The sequence below is a fragment of the Euphorbia lathyris genome, chromosome 1, assembly GCF_963576675.1.
Source record: "Euphorbia lathyris chromosome 1, ddEupLath1.1, whole genome shotgun sequence".
In the NCBI taxonomy this organism is placed as follows: Eukaryota; Viridiplantae; Streptophyta; class Magnoliopsida; order Malpighiales; family Euphorbiaceae; genus Euphorbia; species Euphorbia lathyris.
In genome coordinates, this window is record NC_088910.1 from 72,570,706 (window position 1) to 72,597,894 (window position 27,189).

At 37.8% G+C, this 27,189-nt stretch overlaps 1 protein-coding gene across 4 annotated transcripts; it reads right to left on the bottom strand.

Annotated features, from left to right (window-relative positions):
* Positions 1 to 8,023: 8,023 nt before the first annotated feature.
* LOC136201875 (LEAF RUST 10 DISEASE-RESISTANCE LOCUS RECEPTOR-LIKE PROTEIN KINASE-like 1.3) lies at positions 8,024 to 23,230 on the bottom strand. 4 transcript variants are annotated; one of them, XM_065992270.1, is made up of 4 exons: positions 22,489 to 23,230; positions 9,676 to 9,708; positions 9,261 to 9,587; positions 8,024 to 9,171 (listed from the first exon to the last, which is right to left on the bottom strand). In XM_065992270.1, exons 1-4 carry the CDS (start codon positions 23,228 to 23,230, stop codon positions 8,240 to 8,242), a joined length of 2,034 nt encoding a protein of 677 aa, XP_065848342.1. In that variant the 3' UTR covers positions 8,024 to 8,239. The 4 variants fall into 4 exon arrangements, with proteins under 4 accessions (XP_065848342.1, XP_065848341.1, XP_065848345.1 ...); XM_065992269.1 differs by lacking the exon at positions 22,489 to 23,230 and adding an exon at positions 17,028 to 18,043; XM_065992273.1 differs by lacking the exon at positions 22,489 to 23,230 and adding an exon at positions 10,304 to 11,124 and having other exon boundaries at positions 8,100 to 9,171.
* Between the last annotated feature and the right edge of the window lie 3,959 nt (positions 23,231 to 27,189).

The following is a 27,189-nucleotide window of genomic DNA, read 5'->3' on the forward strand; positions in this document are numbered from 1 at the left end:
AACAAACAGAAGATCACAAAATCTTGATTGTATAGAGTTTCACAAAGAACAAAACAATGGAGTCAACAGAATAGAAATCACAATCTCAAACTTTGGCTCAATCAGTACAACAAATCTATTCAAAGATACAGTTCTCCATATATTGGTGGGAAAGAGTTTTCTACATTAAATCTGGAATTTTATGATGAAAAAGATAAGTTTCCTCCCCTTTCTTATTCCATTTTTAATTAAAGAAAATTGAGATCCCTCACTCTTATAAAGTGCTATGAATATCATTACATGTTATTATGATAAATCTAATAAACTGTGAAAGATGAAGTCATAGACACAAATCTTTCATTAAATCTTGCATGTTTACTATGCCCTCATATTTTTATGCATGACAAGTGTAATGATATTATCATTGAATTAGTACAAAACGTATGTATAAGACCCGTAATCTTGGGATTTACAAAAAAAATTCATCCATTCAATGTGATTTTGTCATTTGATATTAAAATATCATAAAAGGGCTCATGTAATTACATATGATTTAGATCTGGTCGGTCTTTTGGATGAACATGCATATAACTATTAGAAGAAATTACAAAAAAAAATCATATTTGGTTTTTCCTTGTACAATTCACCATCTATATATGGCTTTTCTCCTATATAGTACTTTTAATATCAAAAATTCATATTTTTTAATATTGTTTTGTCAAACAGTTATTTCATTCCCTTTTTTACAAGGATGTGTCTATTCATATAAAAACTGTTTATTTGACATTGTTAGAATTTCTGTTACCAACACAAGAGACTTGAAAATATTGAGTCTATTTGTAATTATCCTGTAATTGTCCCTAACTATTAAGGCCATTATGGGCTGATGAATTACCAAATTGGATAAACAAAACTTTCATGTCCTGAGCTAACTACAAAATAGTGCAAGTGTCGGTTTCGGATCAGAACATTAATTTATGCAAAATTCTTAGGATATACATGAGAATTCCTTAAAGATTGGAGGATTGTATGTGAAGGTAGGTGAGAGTGGATTTTGAGTAATTTTCATTACACTCCAAATTGGAGGAGAATCATGGTACATGTATTTTTCTTCCAAAATTACCCTTTCTCTTTTATTTTATTCGTACAAATAAAATGATATAAGAGTAATTTTATATATAACTATATTATTAAATCATCACTTACCTTTCTTTAATTACACCTCATTCAAATGAGGCTTTAATGATCTCTGAATGCCATTAATGTATGGATGCACAATATTAATTGCAAGTAAATAGCAACTATGTAAGATATCTTACCCAATATAGAATGTCATAACTTTTATGACGTTTAAAATAAATATGGTATCTTGGATATTAATGCGCATTGAAATACAAAAGGACATTATTCTTAAACCATTCTCATTATGGTTATTTATTAAGAATTCATTATGATATTCATGTGCAGTAGCAATCTTTATGGTTATGACCGTTATACGTGATATTATTATTAAAACAAGCACGATTAAAATTCTATTATGAATTTGTTTGACATATAATATTTACTCAGTTTTATCCTTTGACTAAGTTCATTCTAGAGTCAGGGACCAACGTGAAGGAATTATTAAGTTGATTCCAAGATGAACTAAAAATTCCATAAAGAGACATTGCATTATACATGATATTTGCCAACAAGGTCAATGCAAACAGTCTTTTGCTATGAAGTATGTTCCGTGGATCAAGCCACTGATCCCCAATGTAAGTGAATATAGCTTTTATGCCTTACCACAATCTTTTAATAATGGACAGGGTATGCCCCACTTCTGGAGTTCTTTCAGCGCTAACCCACAGGTACAAGGGAGTTGCTAATACTACAACCAGTGCAAACACTGATGTGAAAAATAAAGCTCAATCCAAAGAAGTGTATATGCAGAGCCACTTCAGAAAAATTCCTTGACTATGTCATTGGCCAAAAAGGAGTTAGAGCAAATCCAGATAAAATAAAAGCCATGCGAGGAAAAAGGTGAAAAGAGTGCCTAAATGAAAGCCCCACTATGGGTGAGAAAGATCTAGAGGTTGAATGGGCGGATCATTGTACTAGAAAGATTGTCAACAAGCATATCAAGGTATAAAACAATTCTTAGCAAAACCACCCTTGATGAGCAGACCAATCTGAAGGGGAGACCTGCATTTGTATCAATCTGTCATGGATAAAGCTATGTGCACCGTGGTTATTCAAGAAGAAGAAGGTCATCAGTTCTCCATCTATTATGTTAGCAAAATGTTGAAGGATGCAGAGACAAGATATCAAAAGCTAGATAAAATGGCTCCCACGGTTGTGACAACATCCATCCGCGTTAAACCATATCTCCAAGCATAACCTCAACATGATCGAGATCAAGATCAAGAACCGGCTTCACCATCATGATTCAACATTGAACACACGAATGATGAGATTGAAAGGCGAGTGCATGCCGCTCTATATAGACAAGAGAACAATGCAGAAAGGTACGCCATCAAGTTAACATGAATTCGCCATTCACAGCACGGATCCTGGGGTACGAAGCGGACAGAATGTTTAAAGCTTCCAACTTGCCACAATATAAAAGAAAAGATTCAATATAAGCGGGACATTACATATCCCGAACCCAAAGGAGGGGAGCATGTAACCGTTGGAAGAAACGCCAAAGCGTACTACAGGTTGGCCACCACACTGAAGCTTGCTGGGAGCTGGCAAACTAGATAGCTTTGTCCAGAATAACAAATAACAAGATGACAAGCAGAAGACAGATCCTAAAAATAAATTCAAAAGTGTCATTAATGTCATAGCAGATGGACCAGTGTATCAGCCACCCGTGGAAAAAGCAAAAATATCCGCTCTGGATAAAACATCCCTCCATTGCTCCTTTTACAGAAACAGGTCCAGTAATCTCTCCACATACAGATGCGTTGACAATTGAAGGATGGGAGATGAAATGAAGCGAGTAATGGTAGACACGGGCAGTTCTTGCAATGTCATCACCATAGGTGCATTCGCCAAACTAAAGGTTGATCTGATCCAAATAGAAACAACCATTGTTGACATCATTGGAGTGACGGGTCACACTATCCAGACCAAGGGCCAGAGGTTGTAGCCCTAATTTCCATCCGTCATCTGACAATGTACATTCTCACCAGCAAAGGAGGAGTAATGATTAGCGGGAACCAAAAGGTGGCTAAAGAGACTTATACTCGGCGTCACTATCAATCCGCCCACAATCCAAAGAGGACGAAGGTGAGAAATATTAACTTGTCACTACAGCTTTGGGCGACACAGAAACGCTCCTTATTGCTGATGGAAAGCGGGTGCGGATCGCCAAAGGAATAAAACTTGAGATCAAAGAGGATGTTAAAAAAGTTCTCATTGAGTCTGAAAGCGTATTTACATAGGAGAATGAGATCCCCACAGGAGTAAGCCCAGATGCGATTACTCATAAGTTAAACATCATTGAGGATGCGGTTCTAGTTGCTCAGAAAAGATGGAACCATGGGCCTAAAAATCAGTATTTTTACATATTCTTATATGTGCATTAAACTGTTATAGTATCCTATATTTTATAATTTATTCTTTCTCGCCATACTTCTTATATTCATTTGCCTAGCTTTTAGTGCTGATATACGCCCAGTGGATGGCTAATGAAAAGTTCCACAGGCGGATCAATTACCTCAAAGATAGGACAATTGATCCCATCACGGGCGGATCCCCTTTCCACAAAGATAAGAAGCACAGATCCTCAGGAGCTTTCAAATGAGCTCAACTCTCTCCTCAAAGACAGGAAAAGGATTGACCACCATCAAAAGCGGGTTAAAATCGTCTCAAACATGAGATCATTACACCCTCAACTTTCTCCTCAAAGATAGGAGAACACTCTCATGGGCGGATCCATCTTTAGATGATCACCATTCGAGAAAGAGTTAAAACATTCCTTGGACGCAAGGACTTTACACTCTCTCACTCCCTTCCCAAAGAAGGGTTCACAAGTCCTACGGGCGGATCGCTTCACCTCAAAGATAGGTAGCAAGTTGATCCCCTAGGCAGCTTTACTTCCTCTAGAAGGAATAGAACAGCTTCAAACCTTCACAAAGGTTCGCACAACGGAGTATGGCTGGCCACCTACTCCATATTAAATCCTACAAACTTATATATTTACTTACGCAAACATAAAAGTAAATGGCGACCATAAGGATTAAAACAATTGTACTTAAGTTTTACAAACAATCGGACAATAATCTCAGCGGCGGATCGATCTACCTCAAAGATAGGAAACAATTGATCGTCGTTAGAGACAGAGTTAAAACATTTCTCAAACGTGAGAACTTTACACTCTCAAATACTCTTCCCAAAGAAGAGTCTCAAGACCTGGCGGCGGATCGATTCACCTCAAAGATAGGAAGCAAATCGATCGCCTAAGGCAGCTTAACTTCCTCACCAGGAATAAAAGCTTCTAAACCTTCACAAAGGTTCACACATTGGGGTACGGCTGGCCACCTACCCTAAACAATCAGAGAAATGCTAAACCAGATTCTAGAAAATTACTTGCTAAAAGATATAATGCATTAGTAAAAATAGTTCTGGAAAGCAAAGGGTTCATCCAACTAATGAAGCCTCGTCTTCATCTCCAAATAATGAAGCCTCGTCTTCATCATCCAAATAATGAAGCCTCGTCTTCATCTCTAAATAATAAAGCCTCGTCTTCATCCAAGCAATGAAGCATCGTCTTCATCAAAAGCAATGAAGCCTCGTCTTCATCAAAAGCAATGAAGTCTCGTCTTCACAAATGCAAAGTAAAAACACTTTGGAAAATGAGTAAATGCTAAAAAAGGCAAGTGCCTAGAGTGTCAAAACCCCCCACAAAATGCACAAAAGTCCCTAAATGGATGATCATTCTTACTGATCCCTAAGGGCGGGTCATTCTCCTCAATATGGCAAAACTGAAGAAAAGAAATCTAAGGCGAATCATAATCCTTTGCGGTAGGAACAAATGGTCCCATAAAGGGCGGGTTATTCCCTTTCTAAAGGAAATATAACTCTCAAGAAGCCCCTAGAGACTAATAATGGATACGGTTGGCCACCTATCCACGAAGAAGCAAAATCCCCTAAAAGCGTATCATATCCATATGTGTTCCCCCATCTAGGGCGGGTCCACTTTCCTCCAAGATAGAAAAATGAAACACCATTTAAACAGCCCTAAAGAGCTTTTTATACCTTTAGGGGGGGCTTCTGATAACAACCTAAATTATTCTTGATTAAGGAATAAGGGAAAATTAATAGAAATAATGGCAAACCATTATTCCTTCTAAAAGAGATATTTGTGCATGATTAATGTGGAATTAATGACAATTATTGCAGGATCAATGCAGGGGTGAATATGTAAATAATGAAGAAAATGAAGGAGTTTCTAGCATTATGCCACACCACATGGACCATGGCGAGATACGCCATAACGAGATACGCCCGATGAGAGCGAGTAGTGGAGATCCGCCATAGCTCTCAAGGAGAGCGTACATACGCCTTGACGGATCTAAGAATACCAAAAGGCGCCTTTATTACCATCCATGAATGGGAATAAATACAATTAAATGGCAATTAATAGCCATTAAAAGGGAATAAAGACTTGACTGTTCGAATACCTCAACTCTGAGGGTTTCAATGCAAAATGCTGGGATTAATGGAGAATTGATAGCAATTAAAGATGAGTAATGACACAACTCTTCACCTGCTTCCCCATTAATGTTGAAGGTTACAAAAACCTATATAAATACCCCAGCTTCCTAGGATCAAAGGTACACTTACTGATTCTCTACTTTTGTGCTTACAGCTTATTCTCAGAAATATTACTGACTTTGGCATCGGAGTGTCCCCGGCCGATCCCAACGGCGCCTCACAGGGAAGTGCTCCGATCAAGGATTTTTCCACAAGTTATCAAACCCGAAGCTACGCTCGTGTCAAGCACCAAGTTTCAATAAAAGGGTCACCACTAATTCCAAGAGGGACATGATCACACGGATACACCATTCAGATTGAAATAGGGGCAACCGACCCATAGGTAGAAAATGACCCTATTTCATGACCGAAAACGGGGCCTAGATCCATGTTGACTCAAGAGATGAGGAAGATGCTAAAAAAGTCCAAAGCAAGGTCTAGTAATAAAAATAAAGATGAAGTCATCCCAAGCCATCTCAAAATGAGATTGTTCAGCGTTTGAACGAGACTAAAGGCCAACGCAAACGACTAAGTGGCTTTAAGAAGAGATGGGCGGCCACATAATAATCAATTATGAGAATCAAATCAAGGAATAAACATCAACATGTATAGTGAAACTGAAAACTGAAAACTATATATTATAACTGTGAAAAGCTTAAATGCAGAATACAACCGAATCTAGCACATATGAATAGTACACATTAGTTAACAAGGAAAAGGGGAAGAAGAATCAGCCCTTAGAACTAGCTAACCGGACTCAAGGTCGTCGCTTCAGATTCAGAAGTGGAACTCTCGAGCTTGGGGAATGAGGATGGAACGTAACTTCGTCGAGGGAACAAGAGAACTACAACAAGCTCTCAAAGTGTAAGGAACTTTATTACATGAAAAAACTGAATGCCTAATTGAGTGCCAAACACTCCTATTTATAAACAAATCAAGCTCGGGGTATAATCATAATTTACAAAGGCCTTTTAAACATTTACACCATAATGCTGAAAATAGGGGTCACTCGGCATGTGGAAGATGTCACACGTCGAGTGGCTTGATTTTTTCTTTATGGCAGCTTTCACACACTTGGAAGAATTGACCATTTAGACTGAATTCATCCACTCGGCGTGTGAAATGTTCCACACGCTGTGTGGACCAGCTTCTGCCCCTTTGTGCTCGTCGATTATATCACTCACACACCGAGTGGTGCCCCACCTGTCGAGTGGTGTGTTTGTTGGCTAGGCAGCAAAGACTTGGTTGACTTCGTTGACTGTCGTTAATTCAGTTGGTTTGTCCCCTTCTTACTTCCACACGCCGAGTGAAATAAATCACATGCCAAGTTACAGTAAAAAGGAGCTATTCCATATGGTGCGCGGCTAGTTTTTGCGCGATTTTCTGTTTGTCTCGTGTGTCTTGCGTGCATTCTTCAAGCCTGCAAAATACAATCAATGAACCCAAGATTACTTGATTTATTTATATTTATTTGCAATGAAACGATGCTTTGAATACTGAATTTAACTAAAAGTACACATTTTATTATACCTCATTGATTTGTTGAATTATGCACAACACTAAACATTAAACGTCATTATTAGCTCAAAAATATACCGTAATTCACCTAAAAGATCGGGATAAAACGTCCCTATCAAGCCTTATGACCATCTGCAAGATCCTTAAAAGCACACTTCCATGAATTGTTTTGGTGGAACTCTTTCATTAATAGTTCTTCCTGTTGCACATTCTTTAGAAGCCAATATAGGTTTTTTCTTTTCATCAAGAAAAACGATCATGTTATTGTTGAGATTCCAGAACAGTAGATGATACTTATGGTTGAAAAACACAAACTCGGAGAAAAATTTCAAAAATGAAATGTATATTAAAATTTGTAATGTATTTTGTTCCTTATCAAAACCCAATTGTCTAGTTGCGATGAAAACTAATAATAACCAATGAAATATATATAGTAATTAAAAATAATCGAGCCTGCTCGTGAACTTTCAAGCCGAACCTGGGGAAGCTCGAACTTAGCTTGTTAGTGCTCGAGCCGAACCTTATTGAGCCGAGCTTTGATCGAGCTTTCACCGAGCCGAGCTCGAATAGTTTGCGAACTACCAAGACTCACCCCTAAATTGAACTATGGAATGGAAGGCTAAATCTAAAAAAAAAAAAAAAATCATTTACTTAATGTGATAGAAATACACATAATTTTGTGAAGCAGAATCTTCATTATAATGATATGTATATTTCAGCGGAGAAAAAAATTAGATAATTATCTGTTATGGACAAGCAGTGTGGAGTGAAAAGAGACAAGACAAAAGCCAATGTTCCCTTTTCCTTTAATTGTTGTGCACGTAAGAAAACATTAACTGAATGATGGTACCATCTTTCCCTGTTACAGAAGAGAAAAACGAATATTCATTGTTTAAAAGCATCAAAAGAGTCTATGATGGTATGTACATTGCCTGAACTTAATATGTATTGAAAACAAAAGCAAGCAAAAGCAAATCTAAAATAGTTGAATTCTGAATCGTTAAAAGGAACAAGTAGTAGCAGTAGTTGTAGTTGTAGTAGAGCTGCTAACCCATTTATCTGTAGGAGCAGAATCAGGAATTCCATTCAAAAGACCAACATCATCTTCTTTAATATCCACAGCCTCAACTTTGCCTGATCCGTAATGTTCATATTCGATCTTTTTAAGACCCTCCATTACTTCTGTCATATTAGGCCTCATATCTCTCTCCTGTTGCAAACATCTAAAAGCCAATTCTGCTACTGATGTTGTCATCTTTCTTACTTCATTATCATTCTCAAATCCAAGTAACGGATCAACCAACTCCTTTAGTAAATGGTTTTGGATTTTAGTCACTGCCATGTTAGCTAAATTGATGTCCAGCCGATTCCTGTTAGTATCCACTGCCTGTAAAGATGATAACAGTTCAACCAACACCACTCCGAAACTGTAAACATCGCTCTTGTCTGTCAGTTGGTAGCATTGGTAATACTCCGGATCAACATAGCCCGGAGTGCCTTGTGGAGCAGTCGAAACGTGGCTGACATCATTCGGGAACAATCTTGATAACCCGAAATCCGCTACTTTTACATGGAAGTTGTTGTCTAGTAGAATGTTGTTGGTTTTCACATCCCGGTGAATAACATCTGAAGTATGGAGATAGGCTAGAGCATCTGCTGTTTCAATGGCAATACTCAACCGAACACGCCAACTGAGCAAACTGGACTTTGTTCGATTTCCATGAAGATGATCCGCAACAGTTCCATTGGGGATGTACTCGTAAACAAGTAACAATTCTTGGCTACGTCTCGAGGTGCATCCATACAATGTTACAAGGTTCTTATGGCGTAAACGAGTTAGGATCTCAACCTCATTCATGAACTGCTCAGCACGTTTTATATTATTGTCATATAAGCGCTTGACAGCAACCACACGGCCATCGTTGAGTATGCCTGATGAATCCAACATTTGAGAAATGAATTAGATGACAAAACATTCTGCATAACAATTTCAAACAAATCAGGTTTGTAAATGTTCTAACCATAGTAAACAGTGCCAAAGCCTCCATCTCCAAGTTCCTTGGATGGATTGAAATTGTCTGTGGCTTCGACAAGTTCTTCATAGCTGAAAACCTGAGTTCCAAAATATGTACTTCCCTTTTCAATGTCGGACTTGGAGGAGGGATAAGAAGGGGTGGTTCGAGAAAAATTAAATATAGGAGCGGCTTGGCCTTTGATCAAAGGAGTAGGAGGAGTTTGAATGTCTTTACTCTGTGATTGGGCGGCTACCCTTTTCCTCTTCTGTACAATAAGCAAGAACCAGCAACCCAAACCAATACCAACAACTGATGCACCTGCTATGCCCAGTCCTGGAAATAAAACCAAAAACAAATTTAGAGTTTCTTTTCTTCATAGCCTTTGCAAAAACATGAGATGTTTTTTTGGTATATTACATACCTACTCCAAGCCCAACTGATTTAGATTTCCCGCCTGCAACATTCATTAGAATAAGAAACGTCTGTTAAAAAAAAAATCAAAATCATTGAAATAAGTAGTCATTTGAACATGAAACTATCATTCAGAAAAGAATCTCAATAGGACTAAATGAATTAACAACAACAACAGATGAAGTAACAAGAAAAATTAGTCTAATTGCAGAATCATATAGATGATGATAAAATATCCAATCCATGTACAGTAAATCTGTCAATAAGAGAGTTTTGAATCAAATGTCAAAAGTGCAAATGTCATTCTATCACTTAAAACAAGCATCTTCCACAGGCACATAAGTTAGGATAACCCCCATTAGGACCAATTAAAGATGCATGTTTATCATAATAACCAAATGATTCAGTGATGGATTCTGAGGACGTAGATTCAACACATATCTTTCCTAATTGAAGCTAAGGAAAGGGATTAGAGGTAGAAACCATTGAAACTAGATTATTAAGGATTGTCCCTAAAATTCTCTTGTATCATTAATTTCAATAGTTGGATTTGGGGGACAGTAGAGGTGATTTTGCCAAGGAAAATAACGAAGATGGCATGGCATGGCAGCTTTGGAACATTGAAACTATAAAGTTACCTGGACAAGGTCGATGATCATCACAAATGCAGAGGGCATGTCCAAAAGTTAAATCAAACCCGCATTCACCGCCAGAATGGTAACACTTAACACAGTCTTGAGTAAAAGGATTCCTATAAGTGGCATTAAAACCCCTGTTCAAAACGTGACTAAGTAAGGACCTATTACTCTCAAGGACATGGAGCAATTCAAACAAAATGGGTACTTGAATAGAAGCACTGCAGTGAAATACAGTCAAGATAGGATCTTTAGGAGCCGAAACGGAACCAAACAAGTAATAAGCATCTACCTTCCCTCCCTTTATTTCACAAGTAAATGAATTTGCAGGCTTACTTGTCTCTGGCAATACAGAATCGTTGCATCCATAAAAGAGAGTAACGATTTCAGTGTTGGAGCCAAAAGCGAAGAGAGTGTTATTGAAATTAGTATCGATTAAAAGATTTGTGCAAGTGGTGTTAAAGAGGTCTTCCCGGGAAAGAAGTAGAGTCTGGGTGAGTTGGTTGAGTTCAATGACTCGGTATAGAAGCGAGTTAATGGTTATAAGAGTGGTGGAGTTATCTACACAAGTGAGTTGGAAGCCGGGGAGGCCGCAGTAATCGGGACGTAGGCCACCGGAGAAAGGGTAGTCGATGTTTGTTAGATTGCCACAAGAGAAGGTATGGTTGCAGTAAGGGAAAGTATCACGGGAAGCAAACGAGATGGTGATTGCGGTGAGCAGATTCAGAGAGAAGGTTAAGGCGGCGAGTTGGTGCATTGGAAGCGGGGGGAGTGAAAAGGCATAGAAGAAGAAGAAGAGATATGAAGGAGGGAGGGTGGGTGGGTGGGTGGGTGGTTAAACCAGACATAAGACTGCCTTGGCTGGCTGCCTTTGGTGGACTTTGGAATTGGACCCATGTCTTCTCCTATGCCTTGTAATGTAACACCATGCAAGTGGTTGTTGTTTTTTGTTGACTAATCAAGGAGGGATGCTGTTTTTGTCCTCTAACTAAATATTTTAATGTTCATATCAACAGACTAAACTTTAATTGCAAATCCAAGTTTCAAACAAAAATTAACACAACATTCATGTTAATCTAACAGTTCGCCCCATCAATGCACATCTCATTATTATTATATACAGTAGTAGTTCAAATCTGAAAATATGTAGCTTAAATAGCAGAAACATTTGTTGAACATTCTGGTCAGTTTGGATAGCCAAATGGCAAAAAAAGTATAATTAAGCCATCAACTTTAAATCTCATCAATTATTTTTTCACATTTGAGTATTGAACTTTTTTCCGTTCAGTTTGGACGGCGCATATTATTAGGGCGATTTGGCCTATTGACGTGGACAAATAAAAATAAGAGTTTATTGACTAGGATAGATAGAGAGTAAAAAGTAAAAAGTAAAAAGAAATTATATAAATCAATTTTCAGTAGATTCTTCTAAACTCGACCTTCTCATCTTCCATTTTGCGATTTTTCAGTATTAGAATCGCCAAATCGATCTTCTCATTTTCCAAACTCGATGAAAATGTTAAATAATGACCGAATCCATAACAAAATCAATAATCAATAGTTCAATATGAAAAATAATTCATCAATGGCTTGAGTTTTAAAATAGATAAAAAAGTTCATGAGCTTAATTATATTTTTGCATAGCCAAATTAAGAACTCACTGTAATCATTATACCTTTTGCCTAGACTTGGCAATTATCGTGTTCGAGTCGTGTTCGTCTCGTGTCATTTCGGGTTCGTGTCACAAAAGAGTAAACACAAACCCAACCCAAAAACTTTCGTGTCAAAGTCGTGTTAACCTGTTCGGGTTAGTGTCGATTTCGTGTCGTGTTTTCGGGTTACATATAATTTTGTTATGCATATATATTAATAATAACTCTTAAAAATATAAAAAGATATGGTACTGTTTTTAAACGTTTTATATCATTTTTAGATTAGTATGTTAACAATAATTATCGAAAAGTTCGATAATATCATGTTAGAGGGTCATGTAATGTGTTTATAACAATTTAGGAAATTCAAATCAATATTTGCAATTAATAATTATAATTTTATTATCTTTCTTAATAAAGTGACATAAAAACACGAGAGAATATAACAATAATTTTCAATATCCGTGTCAGTTTCGTGTTTTCGGGTTGACACGAAAATGACACGAAAATTAACGTGTCATTTCGTGTCGTGTCAACTTTCGTGTCGTGTCATAAAACCCTAAACACTAACACTAAAAAAGCATGTTGTGTTCGTATCGTGTCATCGGGTCGTGTGTCGCTTTGCCGGGTCTACTTTTGCCTACCCAAATAAAGGACTCGTTGTGATCAAATTAAATATATTTAAATGAGAATATGTAAAGATGGAGAAAGAGATTTTGTAGATCAAAATGTCTTTGCATCAGAAATAAAACTTTTCTAATGCATATCCTCATGTATACTTTGCATGGGACATGCAAACTTTTTTAGGAAACTTTTTCCTTTAAAATGAATCTTAAGAAGAAATAAAAGAAACTAACTTCCTCACAGGAACCTACATCCTAAAGTGAATTTCAGAGAAAATCTATTTGCCTAGAATAAACCACAGGGGAGACTTGAGGTTATTTAACCTTTAAGATGTATTTTATGAGCCAATTAAAAAGCAGGAAAAATAGAAGGTGTCAAAATCAACATATCATGGAGTTAAAGTGTAGCAGTTACTCAAAACATAATCTGAAGGTGGAGAACGTGACTTAGTAGAATAAACAAGAAGTTACCACCAACGTATATAAAAGGACGAAATCACAGTGAAAAGAGACAGTTCAACATACACTCAAGAAAAACACTAGTAAAATTATTCCTAGATTACGACAATTTAAATTTCTCAATTGTTTCCTTAGTTTTAATTTTCAAAGTTCAAGTTCATTCAAGCTTCCAGTACAATTTTTATTTTATTTGTTCTTAATCATTGATAACATTGTGATATTATCCTAAGGATCAAAATGGATATTTTATTAAAGAACGCCACGTGTTAGTCGCCTGATACAGGAATTCCGCGGCGTATCGAAGTAAAGAGATCCGACGGGCGGATCACCTAAAACTCGCCAAGAATGACCCGCTGGCGAACCTATGTGGCGGATCTCCATAAGCTCTCAATCTGCCATGAGAACGGCAGAGCCGACCTTGTAATAAAGACCATTAATGAGCTATCAATTAGCTAACCACTGACTTAAGAGTAACCAGTAACCGCCATTAATGGGGGCATTAATGGAGACTTTCTAGTTACTGAGAGTTACAACTTCACAATTATATATAGCATATGTCTCAGGCTATCAAGGTACACATTCACTTACCCATTGTCAATTCAGTTTGCTCTCTTGTTCTTCCTTACTGACTTTGGCATCGGAGCTTCCCCCATCGAACCCAACGACACCCCCACAGGGACGGAAGTTAATCAGAATTTCTCCGCTTGTCATCAATCATGTATAAGGTCGGTTTCGTTTTGATAATCAAATCCTTTGGAATTTTAGGTCTCTTAATTTCTTACAATCGTTTGTTACATAGAAGTCAGAAAGCGCACCCAGAAGAAGAAGAAGAAGAAGAGCTCATGGCAAAAGGCAAAGTTCCACATATGGTGGGACGAACTGAATCGAAGTAGTAAGTTAGTCTTAGAGGACAATTATGGATCTCTATAGAGATCCAAAATTCACCATTCTTGGAGAGACATTTTAATTCTATTGAAAAAAATCTAGAAGCTCTAAGGAGCAACATTGATCAGAAGATGGATAAGATACTCAAGAAGCTATCACAACCAGAAGTCATCAAGAATGGAGGAGACCATGTTCCTCAAGGCTCCTCAGAGTCCAATGAAGGGTGTGGTGTGTCCGGGACTGAGAAGTATCAGATTCTGCCCTTGATGGAGGAGGTCATATTGTAGAAGGCCATTAGTTCAATAGGCCAAGAAAATTCTAGTAAGTCACATGTTTCTCAATATTTTGGAAACACTAATCCTACCTCCCACACAGTGAGGAGGCAGGAGGCCACCATATCACTGGAGAGACGGGAAGCAACTATAGAGGAAATGGAAGAAACACTGGATTTCCTCATGTGCCTTTCCTTCACTAGAAGATTGACATTCCTTAACAGATTACTCTAGTTACTATGAAGGTCATCCAAGAAGTTGTCCTAAAACTATATGTGTTTGGCCTCCATCAAGTTGGCCATTCTGAGTTTCACAAGCCAAAAAAAGAAGAAGTAACAATGGAGTGCCAAGTCGAGGGAGAAGTAGGAGGTGAAGTTGAGGCTGGTGAGCATTCCTCCAATTGAGGAAATGAGATATTAGCATGAAAGTGACACAGAGACCGACTCCACGGCCTATACTTTTTTTTTGTCTCACCTAAAGAAATATTGTGTGACACTTTTAAAAGCCGATACCACGTCTTTTGAAGATTCAAACATGAAATTTACATTCCTCAAATACATGCTTGATGGGGACAATTGTTTACACCAAAAATAAAATTTTCCTAATGCATATCCTAATGTACACTTTGCATGGGAAAAATTTTCCTTTTAGGAAACTTTTACTTAAAACTGTTTAGGAAATTTTTTTATGTTTTCCTAGTGCACCGTTCACTTAGAATTTCCTAGAGTGAACCTAAGGGAAACAAGGGGAAACCAACTTCCTAGAGTGAACCTTAACGGAAACTAGGGGAAACTAACTGCCTAATCTCAAGGGAAACTAGGGGAAACCAACTTCCTAGAGTGAACCTCAGGGGAAACCTACATCCTAAAGTGAACCTTAGGGGAAACCTCAAGTGAAACCAGGGGAAACCTACATCTTAAGGTGAAACTCAAGGGAAATCAACTTCCTAGAGTGAACATCAGAGGAAACCTATTTGCCTAGAGTGAACCTCAAAGGAGACTTGTGGCCATTTAAATTTTAACATGTATTTTGTAAGCCCGTTAAAAACTAGGAAAATTAGGTGTCAAAATCAATCCATCATGGAAGTCAAAGTGGAGCAGTTACTCAAGATGTAATTTGAAGGTGGAGAATGTGACTTAGTGCAAGAAACATGAAGTTACCACCAACGTCTATAAAAGAAAGAAATCACGATGAAAAGAGACAACTCAACATACACTCAAACAAAACTCTAGCAAATTATCTCTAGACTTTAGCAATTTAAATTTCTCAATTGTTTCCTTAGCTTTAATTTTCAAAATTCAAGTTCATTCAAGCTTCTAGTACAATTTTATTTTATTTGTTCTTAATCATTTTTATAAGGTTGGTATCCTTTTAATAATCGAATCTTTTGAAATTTTAGATCTCTTTATTTCTTACAATCGTTTGTTACGTAAAGGTCAGAAAGCGCACTCAAATCAATTTTATAGCTCGAAAACACTATAATTCTTTTGCACGCTCGCATTTTCCATAAAAAAAAGCCAAACAAAATATTTGAAGCAGGATATGGATAATTCAGAGGTTTAATTGTTTACACTTTAATTCATTTTATTTGGAACCTTGTAACATTAAAATATTTAATGTTACTCGTCATTTTTTTGTTGTCCCAATAAAAAATAAAATTTAAAATGTAATTAAAACTTTCATTTGGTTTGGTGAAAATACAATTTAGTAATACATTAGTGGTCATTTGGAAATCCACATGCATCCAGTCACGTGGTTTAAATTCTTTCACCAAAACCAATCAAATATTAATTAGATTATTAAAATAACTAATTTATCTTCAATACTTCTCTTCTAAAATCTATTTTCTATGCTAACTTTTTTCTTCTCAAATATCATGTTTTAATTAGAATTATTTGCATTTAATGCTAACTTTCTCTCTATCACCAATAATGGCAAATTTGACGTGAAAAAAACCTGTCAAAAATACATTAATAATATAAAACGTGATATAAAAAAAGGAAAAAGTAGAAAAAAAAAATGTCTATGGTTTGCCCAATTTGTAAACCGATGTCTGTGATTTAAAGTTTGCAAATAGAAGTCTATGGTTTATTTTAGGCTTAATAGGCACCCAGCCCCCTAAACTTGTAACTTTTTTTCACCTGGCCCCCTCAAGTTAGGGGACAACCTCTCAACCCTCTCAACTCTTCAAAAACATCACATACAGCCTCTTACACCCCTATATTCGGTTAAAATATTGACCCGTATAGAAAACGCGCTTGACTGTTGACCGCACCAATGCCACGTGTCATTTTTTATTAAATTAACTGATCTCTTGCATGTGCTCTTTTCAAAATAAATAATATTGAAAAAAAGTCTCAAAGGCTTTTCTGATTTGATTGCCTTGTAGTACCTGCCTTTTTTAATGAAAAAATAAAGATAGAACTTGTTTAATTTAGGCTAATAAAACTTAAATTGTGATGTCAAATTAAAATAATGGAAACCAGAAAAACGGCACACCAAAAGTAAAGCAAGATTTTTAAAAATTAGACCAATTAACTCTAGTGTTATGTAACATACTAATTTTGAAGATCCTAATATTATATAAAACAAAAGTTGCTTTAGTTTTCTTGTTCAAGGGATGACGAGACATTAAGCAAGCAGGGAATTTTGAATTAACGCCACAACACTCCATATTAACCTTGAGAAAGGCTAGAATGGAATGAGTCAAAGAGTCTTAATTTGACTCCAAGATTGGAATTACGCGTTTAATAATATAAAAAAAAAAGAATGGTTGGTCTAATTGAGGAGTTGTTGGATAGAGAGGAATAGCCTAATAAGGAAGAAAAGGACAGACCTGATTGGGGTTGAGTCTGATTTATTGTAGTTCCTCCGCAGGAAAACTGCTGGTGTTGACCATCAGAACAATAACAAGTGAATGATGAGTTGTAACCACAAACTCCACCAGAAATAGAACATGTCTCACAAATTGAATTATTTACTTCCCATTGCAACCCAAAACCTTGATCTAGAGCTACCAACAAATTATCCACTGATAATCTTACATTTTCCTCCAATGTCTTAATAGCTGATTCACTAGCAGGAACTAACACCTTTGTTATGCACAATCCACCATAGTTTATCAGACTCGTATTACCCAAATCTCGTGTCATGAAGAAACCGCTGCTATCGTTACAGGTAAACGCTGTAGAATATTGACTTGTTGGAATTATAGATGACGTCGGAGGACAACCATAGTATAGACTTATATTCTGAACATCCGAACCGTAACTTAACACTTGCCAATCTAAACTGGTGTTCGCATGAGGTTCAGGACATATATCTCCTATATGATCTTCTCTTACAACCTTGAGATTCTTGGAGTCACTGTTGATGTCAACAACTCTGTAATTCACTTCCTCGATTTTGATGTTTGCTCTTTCATCACTGCAATTAAGCTCGAATTTTGGATGCCCGCAATACTCGGGCCGGTTTGATCCCCAGAAAGGATATCTTATTTCTGTGATGTTTCCACAATTAAATTCTGCGCTGCAGTTTTTATAAGGTTCGCTGCTCTGGGCGTACACAAATGTCGGATGGCCGAGAAAGAGTATGGTTATCATAAAGAACAAGGGCATGGTTGGGCAGAAAAGGAATTGCATTTTTTGGAAAAATGAGAGAGAAAGAATATGTAACTTCTGTGCTAGATAGATACAACAACAGAAGAGGAAGATGGAAATCTAGTTTGACTTTTGGGAGATCACTTTCACATCAACTCTGACCAAGTTTGTTGTGCAAAATTGTCAAAGAAGCTTCTACTCAATGTTTGAGGTAGCGATCAATAAATACATACTAGTTTGGCCGAGTAAAAAATGAGCAATTCGTAGCTTCTGTCTTTTAAAAATGACAAGAGTAGTTTGATTTTGTAATACGCGGTCGGTAATTGTAGTCTTTTAAGAGTCAAAATAAACCAGCTTTTATGAAAATTAATATTCAAATGCAAATTGGGTTGGTGTTTCCTAATATAATATAATATAATTCTCATGTATGATTTGTGACTTTTATACTTTAATGACTTCACGACATAAACCAAAAATCGTCTAAAAAGATGAGCAAAGTGGACATACCTTGTTCAGATGAACAAGTGAAAGGGTAAAAGACATGGTAGTTGTGTTATAACCACACAGGCCGCCAGATAATCTACCCAAGGAATTATATGCTATCCACTGCAACCAAATATTCCCGTCTTGAGTTTCTCTCTAATGGCTGAATGGCTTCTTCATATACTGCAACCATTACTCTATTGTTGGTGCAGGCTCTTAACACACTAGCCAAGTTCCAATTTAAAATTGCAGAGAGGTTCCTCCAATGCCGACACAGTTGAACTGGTTAATACCTATTATTATGTATTCACTTGGAATGGTTGTGCAACCATAGAACATGGTTATATTCCCAATATTTGAAGAGTAAGTGAAAAGGCTCAAGTCCAAGGTGGTGTAGGACAAACAGTTCCTATGTAGTCTGTTCTAGCAACTGTGAGACTACTTGACCCAGTGTCCATGATTTTAATAAGTGCTTGCTGGCCGCTGCAGTTAAGCTGGAATCCAGGATGCCCGCAGTAATCAGGCCTGTTAATAAAACCCCAGAAAGGATAACCGATACCTGTAATGTTTCCACACCCAATATCGAAAACTCTTTTGATAGAACAAGTGTTGGAGGGTGTACAAATATTGTGGTTAAACACATAGCTGGGATGGGAGTTTAATTTAGACAGACAAGAATATCATTAGGAAAATAAAGGGATGAGTTTTTTTATTTTATTTTCCATATTGCTATATCTGAATCCATATTGCAAGTCCAAATATCTTTTTTGGTCATCTCATCCACAAATTTTTGTTGATTGCAAGGGGAGAATCAACAAAAATTTGTGGATGAGATGACCAAAAAAGATATTTGGACTTGCAATATGGATTCAGATATAGATTCAATATGGAATAAGATGGAGCATAGTATAAGGGAAGTAGCGAAGGAAGTTCTAGGGGAATCTAAAGGTAGCATGCCACCGGGTAAGGACACATCTTGGTGGACAGAAGAAGTACGACAAGCAGTAAAGAGTAAGAGAGAATCCTATAAACTATTGGGGAAATGTAGGAGTGACGAGAACTACGAAAAATACAAAGAGGCTAAAAGGGAAGTAAAGAAGGTCATACGAGATGCTAGAGCAAAGGTGAATCGGGATCTGTATACAAGATTGGATACGAAAGAAGGGGAAAGAGACATATATAGAATTGCTCGGATGAGAGATAAGAAGACGCGAGATCTCGGAAAAGTTAAATGTGTGAAGGATGTGGATCAGAAAGTCCTAGTTGGAGATAAGGATATCAAGGAACGATGGAGGTCCTATTTTGATGACTTATTTAATGGAGATCGCCAACAAGATGTTGGAGATATAAGTATCCATCACGATATGATAAATCATGAATGCCTGCGGAGAATTCAAAAGGGTGAAGTCAAAATGGCATTAAGTAAGATGAAGTTGAAGAAAGCAGTAGGACCTGATGGCATCCCTATTGAGATTTGGAGATGTTTGGGAGAAAGAGGAATCGAATGGTTGACGACGTTCTTCGACAAAATTTGGAGAAACAATAAGATGCCATCAGAATGGAGGAAAAGTACCTTAATCCCTTTGTATAAGAACAAAGGCGATGTCCAAGATTGTGCCAACTATCGGGGAATCAAATTAATGAGTCACACTATGAAACTTTGGGAGCGAGTGATTGAACAAAGGCTAAGGAGGACGGTGAAGATCTCGGAAAACCAGTTTGGCTTTATGCCGGGAAGATCAACTATGGAAGCCATCCATCTAATGAGACAATTAATGGAGCACTATCGAAATAAGAAGAAAGACTTGCATATGGTTTTCATTGACTTGGAGAAAGCATATGATAAGGTACCAAGGGAAGTACTTTGGTGGGCCTTGATAAGGAAAGGCATTTCGCGGAAATATATTGACATCATAAAGGACATGTATGAGGGAGTATGCACGAGTGTACGTACTAGTGTTGGGAAAACTGAAGAGTTTCCTATTACGATTGGAGTGCATCAAGGTTCCGCACTAAGCCCATTTCTTTTTGCCATCGTTATGGATGAACTAACAAGTTCACTTCAAGATGGTATACCATGGTGCATGCTGTTTGCAGATGATATTGTGTTGGTTGATGAGACGAAAGAAGGAGTGGAGATGAAGTTGGAACTATGGAGGCAAACTCTAGAATCTAGAGGCTTTAAGTTGAGTCGAAGTAAGACAGAATATTTGGAGTGTAAGTTTAGCGGCCGTAGGAGTAGGGAGGCAGGGACAATCACCCTAGATGGGAGAGTTGTTCAGGCCTCGGATTGCTTCCGGTATTTAGGATCTATTATCCAAACGGATGGAGAAGTAGATGGAGATGTTGCCCATAGGATTAAAGCTGGTTGGTCGAAGTGGAAGAGTGCTACGGGTTTCCTTTGTGATCCCGGCATGCCTAATAGATTGAAGGGAAAATTCTACCGGAAGGCAATTAGACCAGCATTGTTATATGGTACGGAGTGTTGGGCAGTGAAACACTGTCACATCCATAAGATGTCGGTGGCGGAGATGCGTATGTTGAGATGGATGTGTGGTCACACGAGAAAGGACCGGGTGCGTAATGAAATAATTAGGACAAAAGTAGGGGTTACATCTATTGAGAATAAAATGAGAGAAAACCGACTAAGGTGGTTTGGCCATGTGAGACGTAGAGCGCTTGATGCGCCGGTTAGGAGAACCGAAGAGTGGCAAAGGGATGTAGTGGTGAGGGGTAGGGGAAGACCTAAGCAAACTTGGAGGAGGGTGATCGAGAGTGATATGAGTTTATTGGGAATTGAGGAAAATATGGTAGTGGATAGGACGGAGTGGAGGGAGCGAATCTGTGTCGCTGACACGACTTGATTTTCACGGTTTTATATGATGGTTCATGTTAGCCGACCCCGAATCATTTCGGGACTAAGGCTTTGTTGTTGTTGTTGTTGTTTATTTTCCATGGGTGTGAATTTTGTCAAAGAAGCTTCTATTGAGATTTGGAATTTCATTCCTAACATACAAAATGGATCAATTGAGGATCCAATTTTATCAAATAATACAAGCTCATGGTTCAGACATTTTACCTAATACCTTTGCTGCAAAAAGACAAGTATGGAGGTAAACATACCTGTCCTGGACGCACAACCAAATGCAGTGGGCTGATCGTGGCAAAAGCAAGTAGATTGATTTGTAGTTGTATTAAATCCACAAATGCCACCAGAATCACTACATCTATTGCACTGATCATTACTTATTTTCCACTCCAATCCAAACCCTTCCTTGAACGCATCAATGATTTTCATATCATTGTTCTCTATAATCAGAGCATTTGTTTCCAGAACAGGAATAATGACACTGCTATTGACAAACACATCCATTGCCATTGGCACACAGTAAACGTTGATGTTGGTATTGTTTATAACGCAGTCAGGCTGCCGAAGCAGTTCCAAGTATGTACCGTTAGGTACGGTATTGCATCCGTAGATTAGTGTGAGGTTCCTGAGTCCCGGTGCATAATTGAAGGAAGTGAAATCTATTGAAGTGTTATGAAAATGGACAGGACAAATATCCTCGAAATAATCCTCCCTGGCTACTCTGAGGGCTTGATTTTCAGGACTGATTTCGAGAATTCTGAATGTATTTGAAGTGAATGTGATGAGTGTGTTATTGTCTTGGCAATTGAGCTGAAACCCTGGTTCACCGCAGTAATCTGGGCGATTTTTGCCCCAGAAAGGATAACCAATGTCTGTTATGGTTCCACATTCAAATGCTTGGCTGCATTTCGTGTATCGATAATCATCGGCTGAGAAAGATGTGTGGATGTTGGTTGAGAAGAGAAAGATGAGCGAAAGAGAAAGAAAAGTTTGCATTTTCGCTAGAGAGAATCGAATTCCAAGTGGAATGAATTCCATGTCTAATACGTACTGTACTGGTGAGCAATGTTTATTATAGTGCAAAGAAAATGATTGTTTTGGGAATTTCTGTTTGTCATTAAGGAAGGACTCAGTCGGCTAAGACTAGTCATAACTCAACAGGTCTCCTTGGTTTGTTAAGATTATTAATGATGATAATAAAAAAAAGTTATTATTGGAGTTATAATAGGCATTTTTGATGCAGAAAGCAATGACTATAAAGACATTTAATAATCCAGTCCAGGCATGGTGGTGTGGCAGTCATAATAATAATAAAAAAAATAAAAAGGTGGAGTAGTGGTACATACCAGGAAGAGGAATAGAGTAGCAAGTAGTTTTGTTTGAAATGATATCGAATCCACAAGCTCCTTTAGATGTTATGCAATTAGTACAAACTGTATGATCATCAAGTCTCCATTTAACTTCAAATCCTTGTTTTAAGCTTGATTCCAAAGTGGAGAGACTGAAAACTGATAGAGAAAGAGAAACAGGAACATAGACACTAGCATAACATAATCCAAATCCAGGGTCATTATTTGCTTCCCATATCACAAAACCAGTTTGAAATGAAGATCCAGGGCAGGAGAACACAGCCGCCGATGCACCTAATAGAACAGCCGCAGCATCCAAAGGGCAGCCGTACAAGATTGTAAGATTCCTGTAGCCTGATGCATACTCAAAAACATGAGGATCAACTGTAGTGTTCACAAATTGAGGCTCACATATACCATTCTCGTAGTAGTCTTGTCTTGCTATTTTCAGAGTTTGAGCATTTTCCTCTATCTCCATCACTTTGTATTTTATCTTATTCATTTCTATCAGGGTTGTGCTATTCTTCTCACATTTAAGCTCTAATTCTGGAACTCCACACCCATAAACTCTCTTATTTCCCCAGAAAGGATAACCACTCTTGATCTTTCCACACTCAAAATTATTATTACAGCCATTGCCATTGCCATAACCCACACTAAATAACAACATCATACAAACTGAAACTGCCTCTATTTTTATAAATCGACAACAGGAACTATCCATTTCACACACACTCATTATCATCATTCTAACAACACAAAGATATATCATCTCAAACTTCACTTTCCCAATATTTAATGCTTAGTTGACTTCACAATACTTTATTTTACAACCCCAACCTCCTTTCTATTTATTTATGTTTTTCCTCAAATAATTGCCCAACTACCACGATTCAACTTTTATCGCGTTTAATTACATCTTTCCACACTAAATAACTTAATATCATATCCATCACTAAAATATTATTAACATTTTATTTTAAATTTTTATTTCTTTTTTTTTATCGTTTATAAGTTGTTTGGTCATACATTTTCTTCATTTTGTGTGCTTTTTTTATATATTTTTTGTTCTGTTTTGTTCAACGGTGTTTAATCTATTGTTTTTCCTAGATTTTTGTCATTTTCGATTGAATTTTATATTTAGATTGTTTTATTTCTTATCAAGTATTTTGTTTCTCGTTAGTTCAATTGATTGTTGTGTTCGGATTTTTTTTTTGTCATTTGTTATTTCTATTTGTTTGGATTTGGGAGTTTTTTTATTAATGGATAAATGTGGTAAGAAAGTTTGTTTCAAGCATCCTTCTAATAACACATGAAATGTCTACTTCTTCTTTTTTTTTTTATCAGGAGGAGGGCACTAGGCCCAGGAAACAAAAAAAAAACAAGAAACAAAAGCTACAGAAGAATAGAACAGCTCAAAGACGACCCGTTGCGATCTGCAAATAAAATATCCTGAATGCCTGCAGGAGACACATCACACTCATGATGCCCAAGGGGGAAAAGTCCCTCCGTAGCTCACCATCTAATCAGCAGTCCGGTTGCCCTCTCGATAGGTATGCGTAAAAAGAATCTCCCACTGCCTATCCCGAAGCTCCAAACAACGCTCAATAAGCCAGTAGTGAGGATGATGAATCGAGACCTTATTCCTCATAAAATGCAGCACCGGTAAAGAATCTAACTCCACCATCACCTTGCGAAACCCTTTATTCCAAGCAAGCTGCAACCTGTAAAAGACCCCACAACTCATCCATAAAAACCGTACATATGCCAATATTAACAACAAACCCTGCTTGCCAAAGTCCCTAAGTGTCACGCACAAGGCCACCGGCAAAGGCGAAGCCAGGATTATCCCTATAGGCCCCATCAGTATTAAGCTTAAACCACCTGGAGGAAGGAGGTACCCATTGGATCCAAATAGTGTATGGAGCCCTATCAGAGGCTTGACTGAAACATAAGAAAGCATTCTGAAACTCTTTAGCCTGGTTAAGAATAAACAAAATTCGGTTTTCCACACGAACAAATTTTTGGAAAACGACATCATTTCGCCAACGCCAAAGCCACCAAATAATGGTGGAAAAGAGAATGGGCCAAGAGATGCCCGAATAAACAGTCGTTGAAGTTAAATTCACATCTATCCACTGAGATATCGGGAGAGCGAAAAAACTTACTTGAAGGTTGAGAGGGACGAAAGCACACCATACCAAAGAAGCTCGAGAGCAATCACGGAGAAGATGAAGAAGAGTCTCAGTTTGCAAACAAGAGGGACATTGAGCATTATCTGAAATCTTCCTACAAACCCGTTGAGCATTGCACAAAACCTTCCCATGAGCTATTAACCAAAGAAACATGCGGATCTTTTCTGGAATTCGAAGATTCCATATAACCGCCCAAATTTTACTGTCATTTGCACTGGTTAGGGGAAAAGCTGCTTTGTAGCCCGAAGTCACCGTATAAACATCAGTAGCAGAGTGAACCCAGAAGTACTTATCCTTCTCTTTGACATTAGGAAAAATAACCATGCAAGCCAAACTTAAGAGCGTCCTCATCGGCAACAACAAAGAGACTGACTGGCAGTCCCATCCCCCTTCAGCACACCATAAATCTGCAACTGTTTTTGAAAACAAGGAATATGAAATTGGAGCATTAATATGTTGAGTAAGAAGGGAATTACCACACCACACATCTTGCCAAAAGAGAGTATTACGACCATTACAAACAAGTTTTCCTAACCCAAATCGAAGGACATATGCCCCGCGCACAATACCTTTCCAAGTAAAGGAATGATAAGGGTTACTTTGAAATAAGGCAAGCCCAGAACGATCTCTACAATACTTAGCCTTGACAACATCAATCCATAAAGAACGTTCATTGACCAACAGCTCCCAACTTAATTTTGCAATCATTGCTAAATTAAAATCCCCCATCTTACGGATTCTTAGTCCTCTAACAGCACGAGGTTGACAAACTGTATACCATCGGACAAGATTGACCTTTTGCACACCATTAGAAGAACCCCGAAGGAAATTTCTATTACACGAATCACGACAATTACAGATACTTTGAGGAAGACGCACAGACTGAAAAATATAACTTGGCATAGAAGATGTGACTGAACGAATAAGAGTAGTTCTACCGACTAGATTCAAACATTTAGCTTTCCAGCCACTCAATCTATTCTGAACAGGATCAACCACATACTTGTAGGTCTCCTTGGTCACCCTGTTATGCAAAAGAGGGACCTCCAAGTACATTCTAAGATCCTGAGTCTATTTATAGCCCAACATATCAGTAATTCTCTGTTTATTAAGCACAGTCACATTTTGAGAGAAAAAGATACGAGACTTAGCCAGGCTAACCCGTTGACCCGAATCATCACAAAAACGATTAAGAACATTAGCAATTACTAGTGCCTGATCAATGGAAGCTTCATCCATCAAGATAATGTCATCAGCGAAACAAATATGAGAAAGAGAGGGGCCTTTATTAGGAAGTCGAATAAGGCACCAATGATGACGTTGGATTTCATCAGCAATCATGTGAGATAAGCGCTCCAGGGATAGGACAAATAAATATGGGGAAAGTGGATCCCCTTGTCGAAGGCCCCGGGAAGGTTTGAACCCTTCGAGTTTCTCCCCATTCCATAAAACATTCATATAGGACGAAGTCACACAGTGCATTATCAAATTAACCCAATGATCAGTCAGACCCAAAACAGTCAAAGTATCTCGCAGAAAGCTACAACTAACTCTATCATAAGCTTTTTCGAGATCCAACTTAAGAACCATAAACCCCTTGGTTCCAGTTTTATGCCTCATAGTGTGGATGACCTCCTGCATGAGAACGATGTTATCAGATATTTGCCTGCCCGGAATGAAGCTGCTCTGCATAGGGCTAACCATACCAGAAAGGAAAGCTTTAATGTGATTCATAATACACTTGGTAGCTGCTTTGTACAACACGTTACAAAGGCTAATCGGACGAAACTGAGAAATATTTTCAGGGTGAGCAATCTTGGGAATAAGTGTAATCAAAGTGTCGTTCCAATGATCTTCAGAAAGGATATTATTCAAAAGATCCAGAACCAAAAAGGAAGCTTGAGAACCAACAATATCCCAAAACCGTTGGAAAAACAACGCTTGAAAACCATCCGGCCCTGGAGCTTTAAAAGGATGCATATAAAAAATGCTTCGGCGAACCTCATCGACAACAAATGGCCGAGACATTGAACCAATGAACTGTTCACACAGGGGAGGAAAGCAATGACGAGTGGAGAGCTTCGATCGAAAGTGGTTCTCTTCTGTATACAGACAATGAAAGAAATTCCTAGCTAAACCCTTTAGAGTCTCAGCATCCCAAATCCAGATCCCTGAGTGATCCTGCAAGCCTTCAATATGGTTGCGTTGTCATCTAATGACAGTAGAGGAGTGGAAAAATGAAGTATTCCTATCTCCATGGCAAATCCATTTAACCCTTGATTTCCGGTACCAAAGAATTTCTTCTTGCAATAGAATCTCATTCAGATCAGATAAAAGCTTAGCCTCCAAACGTAACATACTAGCAGTGACACGAGAGCTTAAACTTCGCTGAACCCCCTCCAGCCGGTGGATAGTGTATCTTTTCTTCTCAAAAACATTACCAAAAATTGCTTTATTCCATACCCCCAGCAAAGGAGTAAGCTGACCAAGAGCATCCGAAATA